Genomic DNA, 27,583 nt, shown 5'->3' with positions numbered 1-27,583 from the left:
ACGTGAAAAAAAAATTCAGTGAATTATTGAGTGATTTGGTGGGTGAAAACATATTTTTTTGTCAAAATTTATTTATTTTTTTTTAGTATATAATATAAGGCAGAAAATTTTGCACTTTGATTGGTGTACGAGATAGTATATGTGTGGCATTCGATTTTTTGGACGGGAATTTACGACTTTATTATTTCGCAGTTTTTTTTTTTTTTTGATAATTTGTAATTCCGCTTTTCAAATTTTGCCATTGATTAAGTTGTTTTGATTATGTCTTTATTTTTTACAAAAAAAATTTCTACACTCACAGGCCACAAGTTTTTTCTTTGTTTATTTTTTTTTTCAATTATTTGAACTATAATTCATTCTGTATGCATTTTCGCTACTTTCATGCTCTTAGGTCTAGCTAATTTAATTTTCATTAGAATAGATATAATAATGATGCAGTTGGGACACAGAGATATAGTTGCAAACGTTTAAAAAATGACATTTCATTTAAATAGATTTATTTGTTTCGCGTGGCCAGCATTCGTGATTTTGAGTATAAAACGGAAATATAATAACTTCTCAGTGAGATACATGGGTCTCCGAATGCTGACTGAAACGATTTAATGACTTTGTGCTTAAACGATGATTTTTTGCTCTAGATATTTTTCTTATAATTAGGATATATGTATAAATTTTCTTACTTGTTATAGAACAATATAATTTCTATTCATTCGTACACATTTATTATTTTTCGGAGTTTTTAGGTTTGTTTTAAAAAAAAACATGTGATTTTACAATTTGTTTTTAATTTTTTGGTTGCACCAAGATCAAAAAAAATGGAATGAAAAGTATGTGTGTATTGTGAATGAAACAAATACAAAAATTCCATTTTTATTTCAAATTTAATTCGATATACTATTTTGATCATTCTCATTTTCTATTTCTCATTTCAATCGATACGATTCTTCTTGTCGGTCGGAGAAAATCCATCATTGAACATTTCGATAACATCGACTTTGTTCATTTCCCGTTTGGCGAGAGAGACTGTTTTTATTTTTCCAGCCAGTTTATCTACTTCTAAGCAGATTGAAGTTTCTCAGGTCTAAACAACATAATAACATTATTTATCACAAAGCGTTCGAGATTGCGTTACTAAACACGTAAGGCGCAACTCAATAGATTTGGACCATACTCGATTTTTCTATAATACGTTACCACCTAGCCAAGGCAAAATATTTATTTAAATAAAAAAAATATATTTAAATTAAAGGAAAAAATAATATATTTCACAATTTTGAAGTTTTTTTATGAATTTCTCTACGGAAGTTTGAAAAGTGTTACCCAAGTATGTTTGGAAAGTGATTGAATTTTACAAAATCAAATTTGTCATCAATTCATTGTGGTTTTTTTCAATTTTTCGTAAATACTTATAAATAGTTTGCCTTGTCCTGGTTATTACAATTAAAAAATGTAAATATCGCTTGTTTTATTAAGCTCTTCGTATTGCTCTTCTAAGCTCATTGAATCATTCATTTTTTTAATTTGTCGCTGAATATTGAGTAACAAGTCATGTTTTATTTGCATAAATCACTCACATTTTTAAACAATTGTTTATAGTGGACATATTCTATGACTGAGTTTGTTCGTTTTTCTGTACCTAAATGGAAATATAGTAAGTTGTTGTTTTGATTTCAGATGGAATTTCCATTTTGTATAATATTATATCAGATTTCGTAATGGTTTTCTTGCATGATATGTGTGCAATGTGCAGCAACGAAACAACCACAAATGATTATTTGAATTGAACACCATTCGATTTGACTGTTTTTCGTCCACCTGCCCAAAATAGGAATATATGCAATTTTGGGATTTATGGCACGACACATGGATGTAGATTTTGTTGTTTGATTTTTTGTTTTTCGTTTTAAATGTGTAAATGATTTTTATAAACTGGTATAATGATGTGAATTTTGGTTAATCGACTTAAATCAGTGGGTGCTTTCTGTGACACATGTTCACCAAGTCATTTCTTTCATTTTGTCTATCCCCTAGAAATCGGATGATATGTTTTCTAATATGTGTATAAAATGCATTAAATACAAAATACAATCTATAAATTATAACAGAGGAACAAAGAGAAAATTCCCACTATAAAAAGCACAGTCGATCATTTTAATTTAAAACAGAACAATTTCCCTATTTACAAATACAACTGATATCAATTTCTCTACAGATAGGTTTTCTTAACCTTTTGCAGTGTTCCGGTATTTGTCGAATTCACAATAACCGCTTGTGGTGTTGTCGTTTGATTATTACAATTTGTGTTATTATTAGCATTCACTTTTAAATCATTGATGTCCAAATGTTCGGTGGAATTTTTGCATTCATGACTTCGGTCCTTCGTTTCGAATTCTAATTCAAGAATATCTTTTTTGTCAAGATTATTTGGCGTCTGACAGCCAGTATTTGTGAGTGTTGAACGGCCATTTACATTATTTGGTCCACCGGCTGCAATGTATGGGCCCATGACATTCATCAGTAGATTAACGTCTTTGCAACTCGCATTTCGACCACCGCCGGTCGATTTATCGTAAAAATTCAATTGATTTCGATGATGTTCGCTCAAATGATGATGGCTACTGCCACTTCCACCGCTACCACCACGCAAAATATCGAATGCCGATTGTGTGAATTCGAATCGTTTCGATACAATAAAACCAAATGCAAAAGCAATGGCGAATACAATGAAAACGACCGTAGCAAATAATGGACTGGCAAAACGCATTTGATTTGAATTGCTCGAATGAACAGCATCAAAGTTTCGTGATTCAACAACACCCGTTTCACTGCTGTCATCATTGTCAAATCCATTGTCGGCGCTAAATTCATCGAAATGTGAACCGATTTGATTCTCTGGTTGAACTTCGTTTTCTCGTTCGTCGGGCAATTTGTTGCTATCATTTGTTGTGGATGGTCCACGGAATACGGATGAAACAGTTCCACGCGTTGACACAACACTTGGCTGAGCAACCGGTTTTTCGCTACCAGTTACAAGATTTGTTTGAACATTTCCGGTTGTTGACAGGCTTCGTCCTTTCTCCTTTGGAACCGGTGCATCAATACGGTTTTCATTGTCATCGCCGCACATTTCAGTGGTTTCTTTACGTGATTGTCGAATATTTTGAATAAAATTCTTGCGATTATGCGATGACACCGACTTGATTGATGTGCATTCATGATTTTTTGTATCCCACACACAATACGGATCGCGTAAGTTCAGACATTCTTTGCATGAAACTTTGTGCGAACAATGATGCATCGGAATAGACACAATCATACCAGTACCAACAACAACCAACGATTGTTGCTCCTTTGCAACGGTCATTTGTTTAACCGGCAAACTACGGGAGAATGCCTGTGTTTCACTCACAACAATCGTTTCCAATGTTGATTCGGATTCTTGTTGCTGTTGTTCGCCCGAACCATTTTGATTGGCTTTGCTATCGTTTGACGCCGAGCGCAAAAAGTGAATCGTTTTAATCACATGCCCGTTGTCGGTTCCAATGAATAGAACATCGTATTTATCACCATTGAGAGCTTCAACTTGTGCATCGGTTGTAATGGCGGTGAATCGATTCTTTGCAGCAACTCTAGTCAGTACGGGTCGCCCATATAACGCTGGCACTGATGATTCCATCAAAGTGTGCATTTTTACAAAGTTGACCGTTCGCATCGGTAGCTCACGACTGTCATCAACGCATTTACCGGGACGTGGATCTGGTACCTCTGACGCTGGTATTGATAACCAATTCGATGTTGCATCTTTTTGCCCTTTGAAATTACCTGCATTAAAGTTAGAAGAAGAGTTAGGATTTTTTGTCGAATGATCAGAACTTAATCGATAGTTTTTACCTTCGAATGTATCGATTATGTCGTCAATTTGAAAGGCACAAACGGCAGAGCCTGGAATTGCATTTTGGGGCGTTGTAAATACGGCATAAATCAATGAATTTGGTTTTAAAGCAGACGATTTGCCAGAGTCTTCGGCCCTTGAATGAGTGTGATAGTTGCGGATTTGTTGCTTTTGATTCAATGCGGCTTGATATAATCCATCAATAATGCCAGTTGTTCCCTCTGTTTCAACAGAAATGAAAATTGATTTAATTCAAAAAATCATATTTTCAAAGTAAAACGCCAATATACACTTACGAAGTTCATCGAAATAAAATGGAAAATCTCCTGGTGTGGAGCAGTTAAGTCGTGTTTTCAAGTATGATGTCCAACGTTCACGGAATGGTGATGGACCACCACGATCATTCTTACAAACGCGTGCCACTCTTGAATAAATTGTTTTTCCACAATTTTCCAATGCCAATTCACGGAAAAAGAAAAATACATATCCATTGCGTTCAAGTGTGCTAACAAATGACGGTTGACTCAGTTGCTTTGCATTGAATTGTTCGGTGCGTTGTGTTTCGCGATAAATCAACGCATCACCGCCCGAAAAATCGGCAGCTGTTGCTGAGTATAGTTGACCATCTGAAAAGGAATTCATTTTTATTAAATTAATTAATGTCCTGCAACCTTTAAGTTTGGAAAAATATGCTAGATAAAACTATTTTCATACCTGTAAAAATGTACGAGCTATTATGTGTTGGATTATACGGGCATCGTCCTTGTCCATCGATCTCTTCGATCATTTCAAATGTTTCGCCCGATGAATTTTTAGTCAATGATGCTGTCTCAGTTTCAGTGGATGAGCTAGCTGGCGCTACGGCATTTTCACTGGTCGTCGATACCTCAACTTCGGCCGATTCATCTTCATGTGATGCAGTCGAAATCATTGAACCGCCACCACCAATTTTATATCGTCGACACAATGGCTTATATGAATTGGTACCACACACCATTATCTTGTGATCATCAATTCGAGCAAACACACGAATATAGTTCTGACAATCCGAGTCTTGTTTTCCTTTCAATGTGCACAATTCACGATGGGCTGGCGTTGATTCCCATTCCAACCGTTGCGATTGGTTTTCCAGTAAATTCTTTAAACTTACATTGTACATTGCATTTCTATTGCAAACAAGAGAAAATTCAGCAAAAATATCGATTGTTAGCTTGATTTCATTAAAAATAATTGTAATTGACTTACCGTGCTCCGATCAGAACCGAATTATCGTCTTGTTCCAAAATTTGAAAGTAGTCGGATTGATTGCCGAAAAATACTGGCCATTTTTGTTCTGAAATATTAAAGAATTTTGGGAGAATAAAAACCACATTAAAAAAACAGATAGACATTTTGATTTATATAAATTTTTGAAAAAGTCATTTGCTTTGAAAACGAATTCAATTTAAACGCAACAAAATTCGGTATATATTTTTATTCGAATTCATTTTTGAAGTTGGAATTTATGATTCATTGATTTATGAATGGCGGGGTCGTTAAAATTTCGTGAATCATAAATTTCTGATGATTTATAATGTGTTTAGAATGTGTTCTATAATTAACGAACGAAAAGCGAACAAGCGAAATTGGGGAGAATATACGACCACTTACCATATTTAATTTTAAGTGTTGGTTGAATATCTTGTGTCCATGCTTGAGCGTTGCTGCTATGTTCGACGATAAACATGCTCAGGATCACCAACACTGTACACCATGCGTACACTGCCATTTGTTTTACACTTGGAAGATATTCCATTTTTGTTATTCTAATATTAAAATTCGTTTATTCTAAATAATAAAAAATAATTTTGTATCTATATATGGTCTATGTGTTTTTATTGCTTGTTCGTGCAATACGTTCACTTTATTCGTTTTTCGATTTCTTCTTCTGATTGTTTATTTCACTTCAAGGCACTTCGTTTTTAGTCAATTTGATGATTTTTTCATGTTTATGTCATTCATCAAGTCAGTTGATTCCTTGTGTTAAACCAGATCATTGTACATTGTAAAAGTCTTCCTTTCGCTGATTTATTCTGCAAATATAAAGATAAATACAAACAAATTAGTTTATTTACTCAAAGTAGTAATTTGAACTTAGGTAATAATACGAGTATGTACTAAATCGATAAAATACAATTTTATAGTTGATTTCAAACTGTCGATAAACAGTACTGCAATCGTATAAAATGTTAAGAGAGAAGAATTTAAAAAAATAAAACAGTTGAACGGGTGTATCACGTTTTTATGATTTTGACTTCACTCAAGCACACATTCCAAGTGAGTGAGATGCCATTCATCTACTGTTTGAAAATACCCGTAAAACATTAAATTTCAAAGTTTACACTGTACAGAACCATGCCGGATATGATTTTGCTTCTTTTCATCCGAAAATACTGCAGTTGTCCATGGTTTAATTGTTATTGTTGTCAATATTTTCGTATCTATTCAAGTTCTCACATAAAACAAAATGGAAAATTGTTGTTAAAAACACATTGACATTGGGGGAATTACCCCCAATGCAAATCATTCTGTCGAATGGACAAGGAGCTGTATTATTTTCGCACTAAAATGTGATCGGTGTTTATGACTAGCTACGGATAATTGTATGCAACGGTCACTACCAATGTGTTTCCTGTTGTGCCTGGGAATTTTTCTTTTGCTTGTTTCGTTTCATCCTCTTCTATTGCATGCTGCCATGAGTTGATCATTGAAACAAATATCCATATCATAAAATCATGTGTTTCTATGGCTTTATTATGAAAGTATGAGATGTTTATTAAGAGGCGACAGACTGAAAGCATTAGAAAATCTACAGTGTATGAAAAACATATAGATTGCATCTCCCGGAGCGATCGAATCCAAAGAATGCACCTACGCCATTCAAAGGCATACAAAACGAAAAAAACCCATATCATAAAAATTTCGTTCCAGACAATATGTGCGTATCCGAATGTACGCAAACAGGTATTTCTCATGTAAATATTTTTTTTTTTCTTCAAATAACCATTTGTTTTTGTCACACATATTTATATTTGTGTGTTTGTGTGTGTGTGTTTTTTTTTTGCTTTTCCTTGTCTCAAACGCTTTGCATATTCAGCGAATCAAGTAATCGTATATGACATCGCATTAAATCATTCATGCGAACGCATTATAATAAAATCACCGTTCATACATTTATTCGAGCAAACACGCATAATTTATAATCGTTTGTATATGGGCGAATTATATTTCGATTATGAAAATGGATAGCCTCGCGCATTTGCGATCGTGTTTTACTCTTTCGCTCTCTCTCTCTCTCTCTCTCTCTCTCTCTCTCTCTCTCTCCCAAATCTATATTCACATATGTTTATGGTAAAAATATGCAAAATCGGGAGATTGAGTAACGCTTTCGCTCTAGATCCAATACACGTACATTCACAAATAAATGAATAAACCAATGAAACCGTGCCATATTTTAATGACAATGAATTTCAAAATACGCCAAACAAAATAAATGGCAAAAGGGTTTCAGGTTTCATTGTCAGCACTAATTTCAGCAATTACCATTTTGGTGTCGTTTTAAATTACCGAAAAGTAACAACCATTTAAAGCCACAAGAATGACGGATTTCGTGTGTAATTCAATGAAGGTAAGCATTATTTTTGTCGTTACAAGTGGCATGTCAATTTTAACAAAACCATTTGTGCATGCATATCGGTTTTGCCAAATGAAAATAAACATCATAAATAGATGCAAATTCGGTGAATGAAAATCTATTTTGACGACCGATGTAAACGTCAACATTTGAAAGAAAAAAAATGTCTTGAATTTACTATGTCAAATGCCAATAAAAATATGGAAATGACCAAGGCATAGCAGCATAATATCAAATTATGCGAATACTTAATTGAATGGCTTGCATGTTGATGTTGCTTACCTCTATTGTTTACGTTTTCTGCATGTTCGTTTGTATTCAAAAGTGAAACGGAAGCAATTTATACGAAGTTTTTCGATAAAAAAAAATATCGATTTTCAAATGAGTCACCATATTTATGCAGTTTTTACCATACGCAACCTATTTTATATGAATGAAACTCGTTCATCATTCTGATAGATATAATTTCACGTCAGCGATAAAAACTTCGAACTTTTCACCATATAAAGAGCGTCTCTTTTCGAATGTGAATGGTTTTTTCTTCACCTCTGGGGATTTCCTCTCGGAATTACTTGCTCATCGCATTCAGTCGGCATTCGGGCTTTTTTTATAATAATTGATGGACTTCAACACCGTACAAAAAGCTATTGATAAACCGAGCAATTAGCTAATAAACGCCACACTTAATGCAATTTTACCGTGCAAGCGTGTCAGCATGCCTTGGTCAAACATTCATTTCTTGCGGCGATTTTCAAAAAAAAAAAAAAAACACTGAACAGGAAATAGAAAATAGACATCTATCTGTGTGTATATGCGCGCCTATACACAATACCGGTAAGTAAAATGTGATAAATGGTACTGGAACATAATTCAAAAGTTGCGATGATAAACTTATTGCGATGCATCATTATCATCGGCGATATTGTCAGATTATTAAGACGGTGGAAAAAAAAGAACGGAGGAGAATTTTATCGTCGGAACAACGGTAAATCAAATGCTTGAACATGTGCATCTAATGCACATCAATTGGACAATACCAGTCATATGGTTGGAATAGCACATGTGTTTACAGCACTAATGAATGTCTCACGTAATGAAGCGTACACATCGTTCTTGTTTGTTTGTACTATGGAACCGTAACTGATCGTTCCATTAAATAATTTCGCCTGTATGCGTCAATTATTTTCAACACTGCTGGCGAGTGTGGTGTTTCAATTATTTTGCAAAATAATTTGTTCATTCAAAGACACAGAACGAGAGTGAGATAGAGAAGTGGGCAGGCATGGAATGCAGGCCAATCTCACAATAAATGTGCCCCATTCCTTGATTGCATTGCGCGAGCGCATTCTCCCAACATTTTCGCAAAATGGGATCAGAGCATTCAAAGTTCATTGTTAAGCTTATAATTCACAGCTTGGAATATGTGACACACACGGCGCGCGCACTGATCTTGAGTGCACATTTTTTTTATCTTACTTTATTAGGCTGATGGTTATCTGATCTAATCGACAGAAACCCGACACAATTTTTTTCGGTGTTGAGGCAGCACGAGAGACTTTTTTCAATTATTCGATTAACTCGAATAGAAAAAGTCGAACAACCATTCCATCGTCAATTGTATGTATATACCATGCCAAATAATTACCATGCGGCACAGAAGCCAATCGAACATTTTAATTGAACTGGAAGAGAGTGCTATTAGAGTTTAGATACGTTTTGGTACCATTTTGTTATGTATTCAGTTTATGTGGGTAACATTCGAGCGAAAGAAGAAGAAGAAAAAACACCATATACGAGAATGACGACGGTAAATGGCGGCGGTTTTTTTCTCTTTCTACCTTAAAATTATAATCGAACAATAAACTCAATTAGATAAATTCAAGTTAAGTAACTTTCCGAAGAGAAAGAGAAGAAAAAACGCGATAGAAAAAAAGATGAAATAATCCGACGACTAGAGTGACACACACATGCAGGACCGAAAGTTAAAATAAAAAGTGGCCACAGCCATCGTTCTTTCTTTCTATTTTTCTCGTGTGCTAACGAGAAAGGAAACAAAATCGATTTTGACATGGAATAAAAAGAACAAAACATACCGAAACCATAAAAACAAAAGAAATAACATAAGAGAAAAAAGATCAAAACAACCCTACACGGAACACACCGATGATGATGATGAACACCAAAAAAAACCATTTCCGAAACGAACAAAATTTTCGAAAGAAACACGAATCTTGAAAAGAAAACATTAAAAAAAAACAACCGAAAAATTACATAGTTAACAATTTATAGTCGATTCAAATGGGAAAGAGAAGAAGAAAAAAAAAACGTGGCGGAAAAACGAAATAAGTTTCGAATGCGTTAAATCATCGACTCTTACATAAGCCAAAGAGGCGACAAATAAAAAAGAACACGAAAAAGAGTCAAAAATAAGCAGTTAAAATAATGGTAATTGTATCGATAGTGGACCGAAAGGAGCAAAACACTGAATGGGAACAATAAATGTTGAATCTTTTTTTTTGCTCATCTTTCTTGGTTCGCTTCGACTGACAAGAAAAAAATTAAGTCACGAATTAAATAATAATGACAGCATCGAACATATATAGATTGTTTCTTCTCTGTGTTTTTTTTTCATTCAAACTCATATATTCATTTATCGGAATATTATCGTGCTTCTTTTTTTCAGTGCTACTACGATCAATGGCCGACGAATGAGCCACATCGAATATGAACTGAATGAAACGCATTGAGATCACGCGGCCCTGTGTCATTCAAACAACAAAAAGAACAACAATATTATTTCAAGTATGAGAGAGTAAACCACAGAATGCATACGTTAAATGCTCAAGTATTTTTCACTTTGTTCGCTCCTTTTTTGTCTTCGTATTTTTCTTCATGATCACTCGATAGATTACAAGAGAAAAATAGAGACAACGGGAGGGAGGGAAGGAAGGAGTCATAAATAGTTTATAGTATGAATTTCCTTTTTCGATGATGATGACGATTGAATGCTATAAGCGTAACGAAACAGCCGACCATCACATTTATGCCGATTGAGATCAAACGCAATACAACATCATAACAGAAAAACTGTACCAAAAGCGACAAAGAACTGCTTTTGGCTTCATTTGTGTTAGTACTAGTTTATGTTGCTGTTATTGCGGTGCAATGTGTCGGGATAGAGCACGCCAGACCGGAAAAAATATCTAATATCACATGAACAACTCTTTCCTTTATATAATACTCTCATGTCTCTGTGTTCATATCGTTCTCACTTCATTCAGTGCATAGATCGAGATGTGCTTGAGAGATGTTAACTTGATTGTGATTAAAAGAATATTACAAGATCGGTTCCTACATTTTCTAAATGGATCCAATTCTATGTGTGTTTTTTTTTCTTCTATCTGTTATGTGTTTTTTTATAGATTCGTTTCCTCAGCATTAAGTATCATTGACCTTAGCCAGTGAAGCGCGCACAGTGAACGAATAATATAATAAAATTGATTCCCTTGTTAAAATGAGTTTGATGCGTGCGCGTTTGTGACCACTTTTTTCCTGTCTGAATCTTTCGTTTGTTCGATAACTTGTTATTAAAAATGTATTTATTTGTGTGATTCCTTCGAGCATCACGGAGAACAATACACTTTTGATGCGGAAATCACTCATTTTCGACACACCACAAAAACCAATTCTCATCACTTTGGAAAAACGAATAAATTTTGACGAGTTTTGTGAAATCATTAGTAGTCGGTTGTTTTTTTTTTCGTTAAAAATATTTCTAAATATTTCTTATTACCAAAGAGAGTTATTGCCCATTTGTGGCCTTTTTTTCGACTGTAGCCAATTTTCATGTTTTTTTTCCTAACGATGCTTTCTTTCCATTTGTCCCACTCTTATTCATGGACTCTTTTTTCTCGATCTCTGAGAATCCGATTCATTCTCCATACCAAATGAGATGAGAAAAAAATCTCCTCATTATCCGTTTGTATGTTGCGCGTATGTTGCGCATTATGAAATAAACGATGCGAATATGTCGTTTGTAAATAGTCAGAAGAGTTATGGATGGTTTGGTATGTGCTAGATTGTGCATTGCACCTTTCATCTCTCTCTCGATATTACAGAAGAAAAAAATCAGCATTGCTGCTGTTGCAACAGTATTTCTATCATCATACACCAGCTGGATATTGGTCGATATGAAACTTGTCGGGCTCCAAGGCACACTTTGTTACGTCAAATGCAATTTTCAACATTCAATTTTGCACTGAGAAAAATGAAGAAGAAGATGAAAAAAAAGCAACAACAGCAAACGATGTTTACATTTCAAATGATTTATTGCATATCCGAATTGGTTTAATTGGTTTGTTAGAAAAGTTAGATTGTGTGCGCATATTTGGTTGTTCCCCAGTGAAATCATTGGCCAATTTTCATACCATGTTCATATTGGCATCGCAATCAAAAGAGAGTGCATTATGCGCTCTTCATATGAAAATCGATAAAAGTCGAACCGTTATTATGGATTCGATGATTTTACATGGCTGCGTATGTCGTCATCGTTTATTTTCTTCATCATCATCTACGTAATTATTGTGTTGATTTGTGCAGCGAGCCAATATGAATGTGTGCACATTGTCGATGATGTTCAGCGTGGCCATCAATTTTTTTTCATCGAATGGAGTGGCCCAAAGACAACTCAGACAGCCTCAGAATTACTTACTTGTTAGAATTTTATATTTCGCACAAGATGAATAACTCGACCGTTCTTCATTTATCTTGTTTAACATTTTTAGATGAAAAATATGGAAATCAATGTCAAAATTGGCCAATTTAATTGAACGACTTAAATCATTACGATCGTGCACTTTTGAAGTGCACAAATCAAAAATAGGCACAAGCCTCATAATCAACAAATATGCAGACGAAAGATACCATTCAATTAATCAGTGTTCACTTTATGTGGCTTCACATTTGAAATGCGAGATTATGGGAGAAGAAAATAAAATAAAAAAAAATATTACATGGTATCCATCATCCATCAGATTGTTGGTTTGTAAACCGACTGCAATTTTTTTCTCGCTCAATAAATTTGATATTTGTTACACACATGCGGAAACCTCAACGTTTTTCTCTTTCAGTCTGGCGATTTTTGTGCGTTTTTTTTCGCTTGCATAAATCGTCGTCGACAAGAAATGGGCAAAAGGCTGATATTAAATGCGTACTCATACGTGCGGTTAATTATTTACAACTTTTGTCGTCGACGTCGTCGTCGTTGTTGTTGTTATTATTATTATTATTTTCGCATGAAAAAGTGTTCATTTGGTTTTAGATATATGTGGACATGAACACAACAAAGTCAAACGGAATTGCAGTGGAGCGCGCATAAAAACCGCAGGCCAATAACAATAATGATGCTGATGAATGTGTACGTTGTAAGTTTGTTGCATTTATGCTCACAATAGAACTGAAACAAGAAACGGTAGTAAATCATTCAAAAGAGAAACCAAAGCGAAGCCAAAGCCAAGTGTTACATGATGCTCGACCGAGCCTGATCACGACGATAAAAGTGATGCAGTTGAACGATTGAAGCGACAACAATCATTGTACGGATTTACAAAAGCCACACGATTTTGTATGGCGAAAATATAACAAACAAAAAACAGCAGCAGCGGCCACAACAACAGCAGCATAAAACCAAACAACTTCTTATAAAAATGAGAAAGAGAGTCAAATGCTGTTGTACGCAACAAGTAATGATGGCCAAAGCCACAGTGAGAAAAAAACATGCCCACGATTTTATGCGTGTTTATTATCTTGAAATGTAGAATTCAACACGAAGTTGAATCATAAAAAACACACAAACACATACAACGACCTATGTTATATCTAGAATAAGAAAGAAAAATAATAAAAGAAAAAAAAACCCAGCCCGTAATCATTTGAGAAAATGAGCAAACTAGTGATGTGGTGGAGAGAACATTGCATTTGCAGTGAACTAGACAAACCAGATTTTCAGAATATGATCTTTGTGTCCGCGCGCACAAATGCGCTGTTGTTTGTGTCAATGTGAGGGGATTGCATGCGGGCACTTGTCGCCTTTTTATTCTCAACTCTTGCCGCGATTTGTTTGCCGTCGACTTGTTTTTTTATTAACGAATGTATGCATGTATGTGCTAAACAAACAAACAAGCACTTACAAAGGTTCTTTGCAAAAAAAGAATCATCATCATCATTGCATACTCACACACACACATAGACATACGAAGAGGCATATATGCATTATATGGAGCCTCTACTGAAGAAAGCAGAATAGCGCGCGGACATTTTCGATTGGAATAAATTATGAAAAATTACGTTGGATAAGTAATAAATTTATCAGTGTTGGCACAGACAGTCCGACCGCACTATACGTTGAAGCAGAAGTAAATAAACTAAATCGCCTTAAAGATGAAAAATGATTGAAAAATGTTCGTTTTTGTATGTTTGTTTTCATTTCTTGTTTGGCTGCTTTTGCTCTCTCTCTCTCTCTCTCTCTCTCTCTCTCGCTCTCTCTCTCTCTCTTTCATTTAATGTCCCGTATGAAAATTGCATTTACCCATTTTGAACCCTTTTTCATTCGTTCTAGAAAATCCAGTTTGTATTGCGCGAAAAATATTCAAAAACACATAAAACACTTTGCGGGGGCGCGTGCGCACATGCACACATCATGAACTTGTTATTTGGATTCAATGGCCGGTCTGTGTTTTTGTTTATACAATACAAGGAAATATTACACATCTAATTGCAAACACGCTAGTTTTCTATATGATTTTAAAGAATGTTTGCTTTTTCATTTTGAATTTCAATTGTGTACACCTTTTTATTTCACACACACAGCAATTGGATTTTTGCCATCGGCACTTTATCGAAGATTAATTAAAAACCGAATTTGAAAAAAAGAATGATTTTGTACACAAAACACCTAAAACGTAAACCAAGCAACAACTATATAGTTATAGCATCAAACAAAGAGATGATTTAATACGTTCAATTACTTAAGAAACACCGATTGCGCCACGATAATGACTGCACTGCAAAGTCTTTGTTGTGGCTGTTGGTTTATTTTCCTTTCGTTCAACTGGATCGTTCAGATATTTCCACTGCCAATATATATATATATTGATAGAAAAAAGTGTTTGAAAAAAAGAAAAACTCGCTCAGAACACGAACCAAACTGTGAATAACATACATACACCGCGAGTAAACACACATCGCATATGTTATGTGATTTTATACGGTTGAACGCTGAGTGTGCACTGTGCATACTGACCACAGGCTATTTTACAATTGCTGATAATGAAAACAATCATATGTGAGTCAACAAAAGAGAAAAAAACTATGATATATAATTCTTATTCTCCAGGAATTGGTCATAATTTTTGTCAAGAATGTCATTATCTCTCTCTTGCTCTTTCTCCAGCTGTTGCTCTTGCGTTATTCATAAATATTCAGTATCTATGAATCATTTAGCGAAATAATATGTCATTTTGTATGAATAAGAACAACAAAAACGTACTTTTAAAAATACAGAAGCATTTTTTGGGTATCATGACGGAAATAGTCCATGTATGACTTTTATTTTTATTGGTCATTGGTTTAATTTAATGGTTCGCCATTTCTCGAATTGAATTTAATTGGGGTTGTTCAGTGTTCATTTTCAATTTGAAAATTACTATCGTAAAAAAAATTATTTTACTATTTTGTGTATTTTATACCCTCTGGCAAGACGACCAAATACAATGGCAATTACAATGGAATGGTATGCGCGCGCAACTCCGATCTTTCACAATGAGATCGATTTCACTCGAACTATGAGACACACACAGAGAGATTTTTGCAATGGATTTCTCCCGTATGTGTATCATTTCCATTGCGCCGCGATAGAAAATCCATAAAGTCGCTCGAAGGTGTTGCAAATGCACTTGGTACACGCGAGATAAACCGCATGATTTATTTTATGGCATAATAATGTCATTTAATTTCAGTCACCGTTAATTGATGTAATAAATCTTGATGTTTTCTGTTGGATTTATTTTGTTACTGTTACGGTTGTTGTGTGCTTTTTTTCTTCTTCTTCTCTGTTCCGTCTTGTTTTATTTGTGCGAATAATTTTTTTTTTCGTGGCCCGTGTTATTACGGTTTGAAAACTCACATTGAACAAACGTGGGAGCCAAAATTGAGAAGAAAATGAAAAATTAGCACCAAACTCTGCCGTATTTTATACCTTCAACATCACATCACATTTTGAAGTGAGCGTACTTGTGCGCAAAGAGGGAAAAAAGAATAAAATCCAAAGTTAGCTATAGCATGGATGCAAAATGCAATGTGTAAAAATGCGCAAACTGAGCTGGGTTTGCGCCGTGGATTTTTGATTCAGGCCATATGGTAATTGAAATGTTGTACGGTTGTTGTTTCTTTTTTGCGTGTGTGTGTGTGTTGAATATTCTGACAAACCACACCGAAGAATCGACCGTAAGTAAATATCTAACGTGGGTATTTTTTTTGTTTCTATATTTCGTTCACTTCTTGTTTCGTGTTACCTTAGTCTTAAATTACATGCACAAACGAACGGTGCTTCGATTTCTTGTTCGTGTTCCTTATTTCTGTTGTCGTTGCCGTCGCTGTCGTCGTTGTTGTGTTCTGTTTGATCAACGCAATGTTTGCATTAAACGCGACTAGTGCCGATATATGCATTTCATTATTTATGGACTTTCGTTGGAAATCTCAAATGTTCATTTGAATTGTGTGGAAGAACATAGTACACAATAAATTGTATACAGGCCATGCACTCTAGATGCGCTTTTTCACACCTTGCTGTTTTGTCTGTAACTGAATCAAACAATACATATGCGTGTGTGTGTGTGTATGTGTTATATTAGCCAAAGTGTAAAACTGTCAAACCACAAGCAGAGTCAACTGTCGATTATGTATATTCATTTACTTGTGTATCATTTGACTGCTTTTCTATGTCTTTTCTTTATCTTTTTTAAACACGCACTGTATTTATATTTATTATACGTCCAAAGGTGACAACGACACCGCCATCGATAATGATAACGACGACAGCGGCGGCACCGACGACGACGACCATTCGTAATATTTATGACGGTTTTCTGTCAGTTTAATAACCGGATAAAATGTCATCGTACATCAATTTCATAAGAAAAAAAAACTTATGGCGAAAGAGAAAATGGAAATTATTCTTAGAAATAGAATATGCATTGAAATTTTCGGTTTTGAAAAAGAAGGAAAGGAATTACTCCGTTGACAGCACGTAAAATGGCCAAAAGACATGCACGTATACGAGAATTAGAGGCTGCAACCCTCAGCGACTCAATATCGATATGACGCGCTTATTGTGAACATCATGCTGTGCAATCATGAGCATTGTCCAATAAACACCTCATGAAAATGATAGTGGCTCATTTGTTTCCCGATTCGAATCTTGTCCATTGAAGATCAGAGGCTAATCGGGCGAATAAGCGAAATGCACACGTAACATGAAAAAAATTCCACACTAACACATACACATATTTATAATCACAGCAAAAACAAAAAAAAGATGAAACAACAATTTAATGGGTTTATTTGAAATTTTTATGATTTTTCCATGGTGAACATCGTCATTGGCAATAGGCTAGTGCAATTTCCCATTCGTCGTGCGATTATTGATATTTTATTCGCTTAATAACGACGGAGCATCTCGCATAGTATTTCAATATAAAATATGTATGTATGCGTATGTGAATGTACGATCAAATCTTAATTTTCGAATTCAACCGAATCGCGCAATCGTGTATTTACCCGATAAATATTTACGATAAGCTCTCTCGTTTGCATCGAATTTTATTATGATGTAAACTGAAACAGCAATAATATTCGAATACAAAAAAAAAAACAGTGAATTTTCGAAGGTGAATGAGTTGTATCGATGATGTGACATTTATTGTAAGACCCGAAAACAAAACAAAAATTGCTTTCTGATTGATTTGGCAATCGAAACAAAGTAATCATTAATTTGACCTTATTGTAGCACCAAATTGATATTTGGAGTTGATTCTCTGGAAAGCAGGCTCTCGCCCAAAAACTTGCTTGTAAACACATCCAATTCGAAAAATGACATTTTATTGTATGAAATGTGTTTGCTAACCACTTTGGGAAGTATTACGATTCACAAGACGAAACTGTAACATCGTACACAATGCTTTGCCACCCAAACAGTGTCAGTTTGATCGCAGTTGTGTGTACATTTTGGAAAGAGCATAATCGATGTTGGTGTGGGCGCGTCATTCGAAACACCTTGCGAAGCATAATGTCAATCGATCGTAATGAAAATGAATCTCATGACATATTCGACACATCTGAGTGATGCGTTTTCTTCTCTTTCTTCTTCTATTCCATTTGATTTCTCAGTCTCTGTTTGTTTCTCGTCGTGGATAAGTTTCTCTTACCATTTATGACTTTAAACGAATCGTACAAGTTTAACTTAAATCAAGAAGAAAAAAACTACTATTTCTGATCAACCGTTAGTTTTTAGCACTGACTTATTCATTTTATAACCGACCGTCATCTTATTGTCATTCACACAGAATCATTCTGGCCAATTTGGATAAATTATGATGATGACTACGACGACATTGTCGATTAATGTGTAAATTTTTTGAATTGGCCATTTAACTAAATCCATTGCGATATTGTTGTGAACGTGAAATGGACATCACATGATTACCTCAATCTCATTCTCGATCGGACGGTGGATAAATATGAATGACCATTGAAATGGTGTGTAGGTGAATTATGGACAGAGATTACCCAATTTACGGGCCACTCTATCGTTGCAGACAATTTAATTTGGAGTTCATTTACGGCAATTCGAGATCTAAAAAAAAATATACTAGTGTGGCGCACGAGTTCCAACAATTTTGGATCGATGCAAACTGAATATAATCGCTTTAAACTGAATCAAAAAAAGCGTTAGCTACATATCTATTTCTACTTATCTAAAACACTCACACACAAACATCGTCATTTAAAACAATGACTGTGAATGGATTCGAAATAACATCCAAACAAACAAACAAAAAATCGGTGTTCTTTTGCTGTATCGTTGTCTTCTTACAACCGAAACAGAAACCAATAAAATGCCAACGTTGCCAAACACATTGTGAATGGCATATACGATTTGATCACGGTAAATGCAATTGTATTTTGTTGCAATTTCATTTCTCTCGTTAGATGTGGTCCGCCATGTGAACGAGAAAACCAAAAAAAAAAAAAACCGGGTGAAAGATACACACAGTCAGTTGAAATGATTTTGCGATGGCATCGTGCACAATTTCAATCTCAAATCTCACAGGAATCAAATGTTATATGTGTGTGCGAGTCGCGTTTGTTTTCGCATAAATTTTAATACGAACAATAAAAAAAGGTAATAGCAGCAGCATCAGCAGCGACAATGCAGCTACAGTAGCAACGGCAACAGAAGACAATATATATGTATAAGAAAGTCGTGGCAGCGCATAATTCGGAATGAAAGACAGGAAAGGTTCACAAAAGCCGACGAGAACGGTAACAATCACTCTATGAGATAGACGTGAATGTAGGCCATTACACTTCTCATATGCACAAAAAAACACATGAATGAATGCAACTTCCGATTGCAGTTTGATTGGGATCTCTCATGCAAGCGAAACAACAACAAAAATTACAATCGAAAGAAAAACGTGTAAGTTTTATGTCACTTGTTGCTTTTGTGTTTTTATGATGAAAAACCTACGTGCCAATGTTACCTGTTATTTCGGGTTTTTGTTTTATTGAAGTGAGAGTGGCATGAATCGGCGATATCACTTAAAACACGTGTGTGTCTGTGTAGGTGAAAAAAATAGACTCTAAGAATTATTATGATTCAGTACGTTGTTATTTGTCTCTTATATACATGAGCCGACATTTATCCGTTGCAATGTCACATCGTGAGAGATTAAACTGACGTATAACTACGCTACAGCATCGCACTTGTTCTGTGACGTTCTTTTTTTACATTGTAAATAAAAACTCAATTCATTCATTCGTCGCAATGAAAAAGAAACTACAAGAGACGAGTGTGCACCAACGCCCACGAGTTTTTTTTTTATTTCTTCTCTTCATTCGCGCATTCCTTTCTCTTAATTATAAATAAATGGAATTGCGCTAATTGCAATTCTAATGCCAATGCATGGCTTTTTTTATATTATTGGTTTGCATCATGCGGGCGGTGGTAGCGGTCAGCAGAAATATAAACAACATAAACCGAAATAGAAACCACGCCGATCAAACTGGTTCATTGCCATACATCAGCTACCTCCTTTTCTATTCTAATTAAATAGTTATGGGAAATATGCAATTTGCAGCAAGACGACTACAAGCCTCAACACACTCAATTTAATTAGAAAAAATTCGCAAAATTTTATGGCCAATTCGAGGGCAAAGGCGAATTAACGTTGACGTATAGTACAGTCGTGCCAAAACCATTCAGAACGTGTGTATAGATACGTGCGAACACGTATAGAGTGTGCTTAAAGTCATAAACTCACATGAAATATCATTCATTCATTTGGTTAATGAATAAGTCTTTTACAGTATAGAAAGAAAAAACCATACTCAAAACTAGACAAAGAACAGCCACTTGGAAATATCAATGTTTCTATTCATTTGGAAACATTCATATTTTACAAAACAAATCTGCGCATTTTTCCCCGTCGTTTTTTTTCTTCTTTGTTGTTCCTGACATTTTTTGCGGAATGAAAAATTCCTTTGCTTAAAATTCTGAGAATTTTTGGTCAGAAACAAGCAAATATATTTTCAGACAAGTTGTCGAAAAAGCAGGCGAATTTTCATTCATGCGCGATAAGAAAACATTCTGTAATTTTATCTTCGATGAAACGAAAAAAACGCGCCGCTGATCTAGAAATTTATTTGCGCAGTGGGAATTGCCAGTTCGATTTGTTTGTATGTGTTTTTTTTAAGTTTCGTTTCGATTTTAAATCGAAATTTTATTCAATCTTTATTTTTCGTTCGTTTTCAATTTTCGTTTCTTTTTTTTTTTTGTTCACCATTTTCAATGTTTAAATTGTGTATTCCTACTATAGAGCAATGCATGCGATTTTCGCGTAGAAAATTCAGATTAGATTTCAATTGTTTTAGTATGCCAACATGATGAAGAGAGTTTTATGGGAGACGTGTGTAGATCGGAAAATGTGAATGCACATAATCAATTTATTAATGTGGTGCACACGACGGTTGTTGCTGCTGTTTGTTTTATAACATTGTCTATTTTCATTAAATTAGTTTTTGTGTGTGCTGCAATTTTTTGTTTATCAATGTATGTCTATCTCACACTCTCACTATCTCTATGTGCAGTTCTTGTCTGGCAATTGTTTGGCGTTGTTGTTTTCATTTCTTCTTAAATTATCCAATTGTCTTTTTTATTATTTGGGTCTGATTCATTTTCATTTATATTTGCTCGGGTTTTTTCTTTTCGTTGTGAAAGCTGTATTTTCCGTCTTTGGCTCGTTTTAGTGATCGATATTTTCCCTAATTGTCTGTTTCAAGTTGTTTCGTAAAATCGCAACGAATCGCTGTTAGTGCTGCTGCTGCGGCTGCTTTATGTTGTGTGCGCTCATTCGCGTACAATCCTTTGATTGTTGCAAAATCGAAATTGAAATGAAAATCAATTGCGATGTTTTGTTTTTACTTGATAAAACAACAAAATAAAATAGCAGCAACAGCACACCGATTGATGGAACAATTGAGACATAAATTTTGTTTTCTCTCCCACAAAAATCGGTTTGTATTTCTTCCACTTTGGACTGTCAATCGCACAACGGAGATATAATTATAAATTGATTTTGACAGGGGCATGAGATGGCGCTTAACAACATACAGAAAGAGAGAAATGAAAATGAGTGAAAAAATAGAAGAACTAATCACACACTGAATCTGCCGAATCACATGCATACGCGCGGGAGACAATCAACAGTGACACTCGAGAAAAAAAAGCGGCATGAAAAACCACAACACCGACCCAAAAGTGATTTGTACCGTCTGAAATGAATAAATGATGTGAAATTTTTCCGTACACAACCATATATCTATTTTTGAACAACAGACGGAAGATTTAATGGAGGAGAAGAAAACAGCCGTTCTCACTAGCCATTTTCGAGAAGTAAAATATAGAAATTATCTAAAAATAAGAAAAATCGTTTTCTGAATTTATATCTCTCTTACACACACACACCGGGAATGAATCAACGGGAACATGTTTAATTTGTATGTGCGTGCGACAAAATGATCAGACTCATCCCATTTAAATATACATATGATAATCCGGTGCTTGATCTCGACTATGCCAAAAGAGCAAACAAAAAAAATCGCAACCATATACCTTTGCTGATTGAAATGTAAGCGAAAACAAAACAACGACATTCCACCATATATTTGGCTCTGTGATGCTCTGGTTAATTCGATTTAGATTATTTCTGAAGTCAACTAATTTTACGGTTGACGCTACAAGTCATTTGAAAATTGCTCTAACGACACAATCAATTGTCGGGTTTTGTGCGTGAGCGCTCGCGCGCTTTTTGTCTTTGCGTTGTGCTTTGTGATCAAAGCGATTCGTGGCGGTAGGTGAGCCTCACCAGAATGGGTGACAAGATGAAGATGGGCGATGCGCGAGCATCTTTCATCGGCAACTAGAGAGAGAGAGAGAGAGAAAGGACAATAGATCTCGACTATGTCGCACAAGAGATTACTTTGTTGCAACAGTAAAATGAATAATTTATCTTGTTCGCGGTCGCAACCCAAAGACAATGGAGAGGGAGTGATGATCGCATTGAACAATGCATCAAACACCGCCACACAATGCAAACGAACGACTACGAAAAATCGTTTGCCATGCATTTCGCATGCAAAATGTCGTTAATGTTAATGGCAATGAATATTTTTCACATTACAATGTTGAAGAAGAATATTCTATATTGTCTCTTCACTTGAATGTTATTTTTTATTATGAAATAAATGCAAACGCAGGAAATATGTGGGAGCTTCTGCATTTCTCTCTATGTATCATTGTGTATTGTGTATAATTTATTGCATATTTTTGTTTTTGTATACGAGTTTGATGGTTGCAAAGCGGTACCGCATTTGCAAATTGAGAATCGGACCGCAAAAATTTCTGTTCCCATTTTTGATCGATATAACAATTGCATTGTTTCAACCCAAATATTCCCTTTTTTGTAATCGTCGTTGTTGTTGTCATTGATTCTCAGGCATTATTTGGGCTATTGAATGAAATACGAGATTTTCTTTTCGTTAAATCGAAATTGAATGCACGACAAATAAAATAAAAACGATGGAAAGTGAAATGGATAGAATCGAAACAGAAAAAAATGCTGATATTCGATTGTTCTATCATTATTTTTTGTTTTGTTTCGATGGAAAACATAATCGCTGATCTAATTAAAATATTCCAAGATGTTACGACTTTGATGGGAGAGAGATAGAGACCGAGAGGTGGACAATACAGAAGTAAAAAACTATCAATTTATTAGATCGTTTTGTATGCACTCTCTCTCACTCTGTGTTTATTTATGTGTTGTATCGAGAAGATTAGGATCTAAATGGTTGGGCCATCATCAGCTCTACTTTGAATGTTTGTCTTAATAAGTTAATGGTTATTTTGCGATTGAATTTATTAGGTGCGTTCTATTTTGTGTGAGAGCAAATGACGATGAAAAAAAAATTGTTTAAAATAAATAGAATGTTGTCCCAATGAAAAATTTTCTTTTCGATTAAATAAAAAAAAAAAAACCAAAAGCTAATTACTCAATCGAAATTGATTTTTCTTTCGGCATCTGCCTACGACCAAAAATGTTAAGACAAAAGAACCTACGCGACATGATGGAGAGAGCCAAATGTGCGATAGACCTTCTAAATTAAAGTGAAAAATAAAAAAACAAAAATGTTCCAATAAACGCATTCAATCAAATTAGTTCTGGTCCTGTGTCTAACAATTCGCCGTCGAAATACGGCAGCTGAATTGGAGCATGGAAAAGAGCCAAGACAGCCGAGAAGGAGAAATCGAATGGAAGAATATGAGAGCGAGAGATCTGGAAGAAGAAAAAAAAACGAGTGACTAAGGCAATTTCAATATGCGCTCGCGACATCAATTGTTTTATGGATAATAAAAAGCGACTTCACATTAATTCCATTGTCTTTTTTCTGTGAAGCGTCGCTGTTGGTTGTGCTCTCTTTTGTTTTCATCTCTCTCTCTCTCTCTCTCTCTCTCTCTCTCTCTCTTTTTTCACTTGAGTGGTCGTTTTCACTCTGCTGCATGCAGTTGTACGAACACAATTGAAAGTGGTAGCATGTTCTTTGTATTTATCGCTTATTTTGTAAAATATAAATGGGCATCATTGCCATCCAAATATGCAAAGGCATAACAAATCGATCAATTTACCAATTCATTATCTGCCGCACGTTTCGCATCTTTTAAAAAGGTTATACGCTGTCACACACACACGCACACGTATGTAGCCATTTTCCAATGACGTCTTGGTAAATCGTTCAATGCAACGCGCTTGATGAGAAAAAAAGTGTTCTCCAGTGGATTTCGAAAATGCGAAGCATTTTAGATACTTAAGATATCGCATTGAAATGAACAAAAGACAGTAGGAAAAAACCGAATGTAAACGAGCGTTCGTCTTAACGAGGTTACTGCAATCAGAAAGTGCATAGAAAAGTAAATGACAAGATTATGATGAGAGTGAAGAATTTTAAGGCGATTGCCATTGAATTTTAGGTTGTTTTTTTATTGCGTGTATGACATTTAAAAGAAATCGATAGAAGTGTGTTATTTCAATCGAATGGGATGCATCATGGAAAATAATAATAGCTAAAGACGTCAACACCCGAAGAAAGACAGAAAAAAAAAACAATAAATAAATAACATACAAGACAGAAAACGGCAGGAAAAACAAATGACTCGGAAAAAATATTCACTTCGTCGTCGTTGTGTTTGGACCTCTAATGCGACTGCAAGTCAAATAGACTCGCATCAAAATGACATACCAGCTAAAAAAAGGCAACAATAACATGACTCATGATAGAGAATTTTTGTCAGTTTGGCATTTTCGATTGGTTTGTTTATTTACGGGATGGGTCTCGGAATAATCATCTTACTATAAAAAAAAATTGTACTCACGCACCGTTCAAAGTTTATGTATATGATCGCTGTTGATTTGAATTGAACACTATTTTCAGTTGGTTTGTTGATTGTTCGGGCTACCTGTTCCGATGATCGAGCAGATTTCTGTGCTCATTTATGCATTTCGTTTTCCATAGCGTGTTATAACGCGACATTTTCACATTTGTCGGTCAACGGTTCTGCATATATGGCCATATTCAATATTGTGAATTTTTCTATCCCGTGACAAACATTGGCACGATATATATACTTTTTTTTATTTTATTTTACTAGATACAACACATATATGCACAAACACACCGTTTCAATTGAAGTGGCACACAATTTTTCCACAAAACATTTTTTTTTCTGTATATATTTTGGTTGATATATAGAATCATCGAATGCGTACTAAATGGTCGGTTACTTGATACGCTTTGATGAGTTTTTTTGTTTCGTTCTTTATTTATTCAACAACAAAAATTTCTTGTTGTATTGTTTCTCTTCAGTTCAAATACCACTTGAAAATGTTTTCGATCATAACACTTGATTTTTCTTGGTCAGACTTTATTCTAGATATTATCCAAATCGGGCGGCTTTGCCTAAAGCACTGTAGTTCTTGACGGTTTTTTTCTTTTCAAATCTGTAGTGGATTCATCGTTGATGGTTCAAATTTGTGATAATTCACTATTGAAATTGTTTCAGTGGGTTTCTTTTTGTGATGAAGTTTTCGGCTTCTTTTGACAAAATATACAAGCAGAAAAAATCACACTTCATTGACTGAGATCACGTTTGATAGTGGGCGAAATGGTTGCAGTTAAGAACACACGATTTTTTTTTTAACAAAATGTTTGTTTTTTTCTTTTATTCTAACAGTGTCTCACATGAAAAATAAACAGCATTGGCAGTAATCCTGTATTTATCGCCACGCATATATTTTTTGGTTTGATTTCACACAGGCACACAAGTTTTTACGATTCTCTCACGTCCGGTTTTTTTTTCTATTCAATTTAATTCAACACATTCAGAATGAAATGTATAATATTCTTTAAAAGCGATCACACAGGTGGTTAGACGATCGCGTCTCTCACTCACAACGGAACATCGAACAAGAAGAGTATCGGTTCCGTTTTCATCGGCATAGACTCACCACGCGCAAACTGAATATCGTTCGTTTTCCTTTTAATTCCACCTTAATCCAGTGAAAATATTCGGGTTTCCTTCTCGCATTCGAAGCGTTAGAACAAATTGCTTCTCACACACATGCGATCATTGTACAATAGTATACACACACATATATATATATATAATATAGAATGCATCAACACACAATTCCCTTTTATTCCATTTAAAATTTGATTGTACACAACTATTTTCTTTTTATTCTGTCACCTTTTTTCAATAATAACAAAAAGAAAATCGACGATGAAAAATATTTGATTTGACAATATAAAATGCACAATATAAATTCCACCGAGATTGAATAAAACGACAATGAAATTTCCACACAAAAAAATCGCACACAAAAAATCTAAAATATAAGCGTTCAAACAAAAATATAAAACAAAAATATATCTCTCTGGTTAACAGAGACGAACGTAACGAACAAGCTGTTGCTCACAGTGTGCATATGTCGACTGTTGTTAGTTATAGTGGCAGACAAATCAGGTAGCCGCACTTTTCGAAATTCTCTCTATACACATACGCAACACACTCACTTCGTACTTATACACATACGCGCGCGCGGGCACCAATACATACGCTCGCCTGTTGTGCAGGTAAGCGAGCACAAAATGGAAATGCTTCATAAACAACACATGACTGTTTTGGTTTGTATTTCGTGTCTCTCTTTCACAATTTTCGGTTTCGTCTTCTTCAATTTTGTGTATATGTTTCGTCTTTCGTTTGGTTTTTCATTTCGGTCTAAAGTATACGTTCTCCTCGCAGCGCGTACGAAGTGCAACGAATGAAACGCTCAAAATTGAATAGATCAATTTTATTTTTCGTACAAAGGAGTCGCTTTTTTTTCGTCTCTTAACAAATGCATTCAATGTTATACACTCTCTCACATACACACATTCACGCACGATGCAACATAAAATACACGCATAAAATGGTGATACCATAGCAGCAACAGAAGAACAAAACGAAGACGAAGAAGAGAAACAAAAGAGAGAAGAAGAAGAAAATCGTTACACGAGTTATGGAGTAGAAAGAAGCTAAGAAGTGCATTGGTAAAGAAACGAAACATTATAAGAAACCATCATCGACTCAAATTTGAAATTTTACAACAAACCCATACTATGCAATATATAGAAGGTGGAAAAGATGGAACACAGAGGGAGAGAGAGAAAAAGACGAAGAAGAAAAAACATAAATTGAATAATAACAGCGACGCGATGAGGAAGAAGACAGCTACGATGAGCTGCAATCGATCTACGGTTTAGCCATAAAAAAACCTCGAGCATTATAAAACCTATGCACCGGTTGATGCGCACTCCGTCTTTTTTTTTTAATTTTATTTTCTTGTCTTTACTGCTGCTGTTACTCTCTTATTCTGTCTTTTATTTTTTACAGCAGCGCATTAATATCTGTAGTACATCTTATTAACGATTCGGTTTTTTTTAATTTTTCGGTTTTAGGCTGCTTCAAATACACATATCCGATGAGAGTTTGGTGCATTAATTTTTACGTGTGCGCGCACACTCTTTCTCTTTCTTGATATCACTTTTTTTCTTATTCTTTTTCGCCCTTTTGCTTACCTGGTTTT

At 34.9% G+C, this 27,583-nt stretch overlaps 1 protein-coding gene across 2 annotated transcripts in view; it reads right to left on the bottom strand.

Annotated features, from left to right (window-relative positions):
- Positions 1–837: 837 nt before the first annotated feature.
- The window catches only part of LOC116340022 (semaphorin-1A), a 108,314-nt gene continuing 81,568 nt past the window's right edge, over positions 838–27,583 (bottom strand). Inside the window, exons 1-7 of one of the 2 annotated variants that reach the window (XM_031766156.1) lie at positions 24,836–26,452; positions 5,543–5,964; positions 5,138–5,225; positions 4,607–5,058; positions 4,189–4,518; positions 3,892–4,113; positions 838–3,822 (exon numbers count right to left, since the gene is read on the bottom strand). In XM_031766156.1, the coding sequence (XP_031622016.1) occupies positions 2,207–3,822; positions 3,892–4,113; positions 4,189–4,518; positions 4,607–5,058; positions 5,138–5,225; positions 5,543–5,687 (2,853 nt within the window). In that variant the 5' untranslated portion in view covers positions 5,688–5,964; positions 24,836–26,452 and the 3' untranslated portion in view covers positions 838–2,206. Of the gene's footprint in view, positions 3,823–3,891; positions 4,114–4,188; positions 4,519–4,606; positions 5,059–5,137; positions 5,226–5,542; positions 5,965–24,835; positions 26,453–27,583 lie in introns of those variants that run through there. The other variant, XM_031766155.1, reaches the window with a different exon arrangement.

Source organism: Contarinia nasturtii, unplaced genomic scaffold (assembly GCF_009176525.2).
Source record: "Contarinia nasturtii isolate CC-2019 unplaced genomic scaffold, AAFC_CNas_1.1 Cnas_scaffold_630, whole genome shotgun sequence".
NCBI classification, from domain to species: Eukaryota; Metazoa; Arthropoda; class Insecta; order Diptera; family Cecidomyiidae; genus Contarinia; species Contarinia nasturtii.
This window is presented reverse-complemented; position numbering and strand designations above follow the sequence as displayed.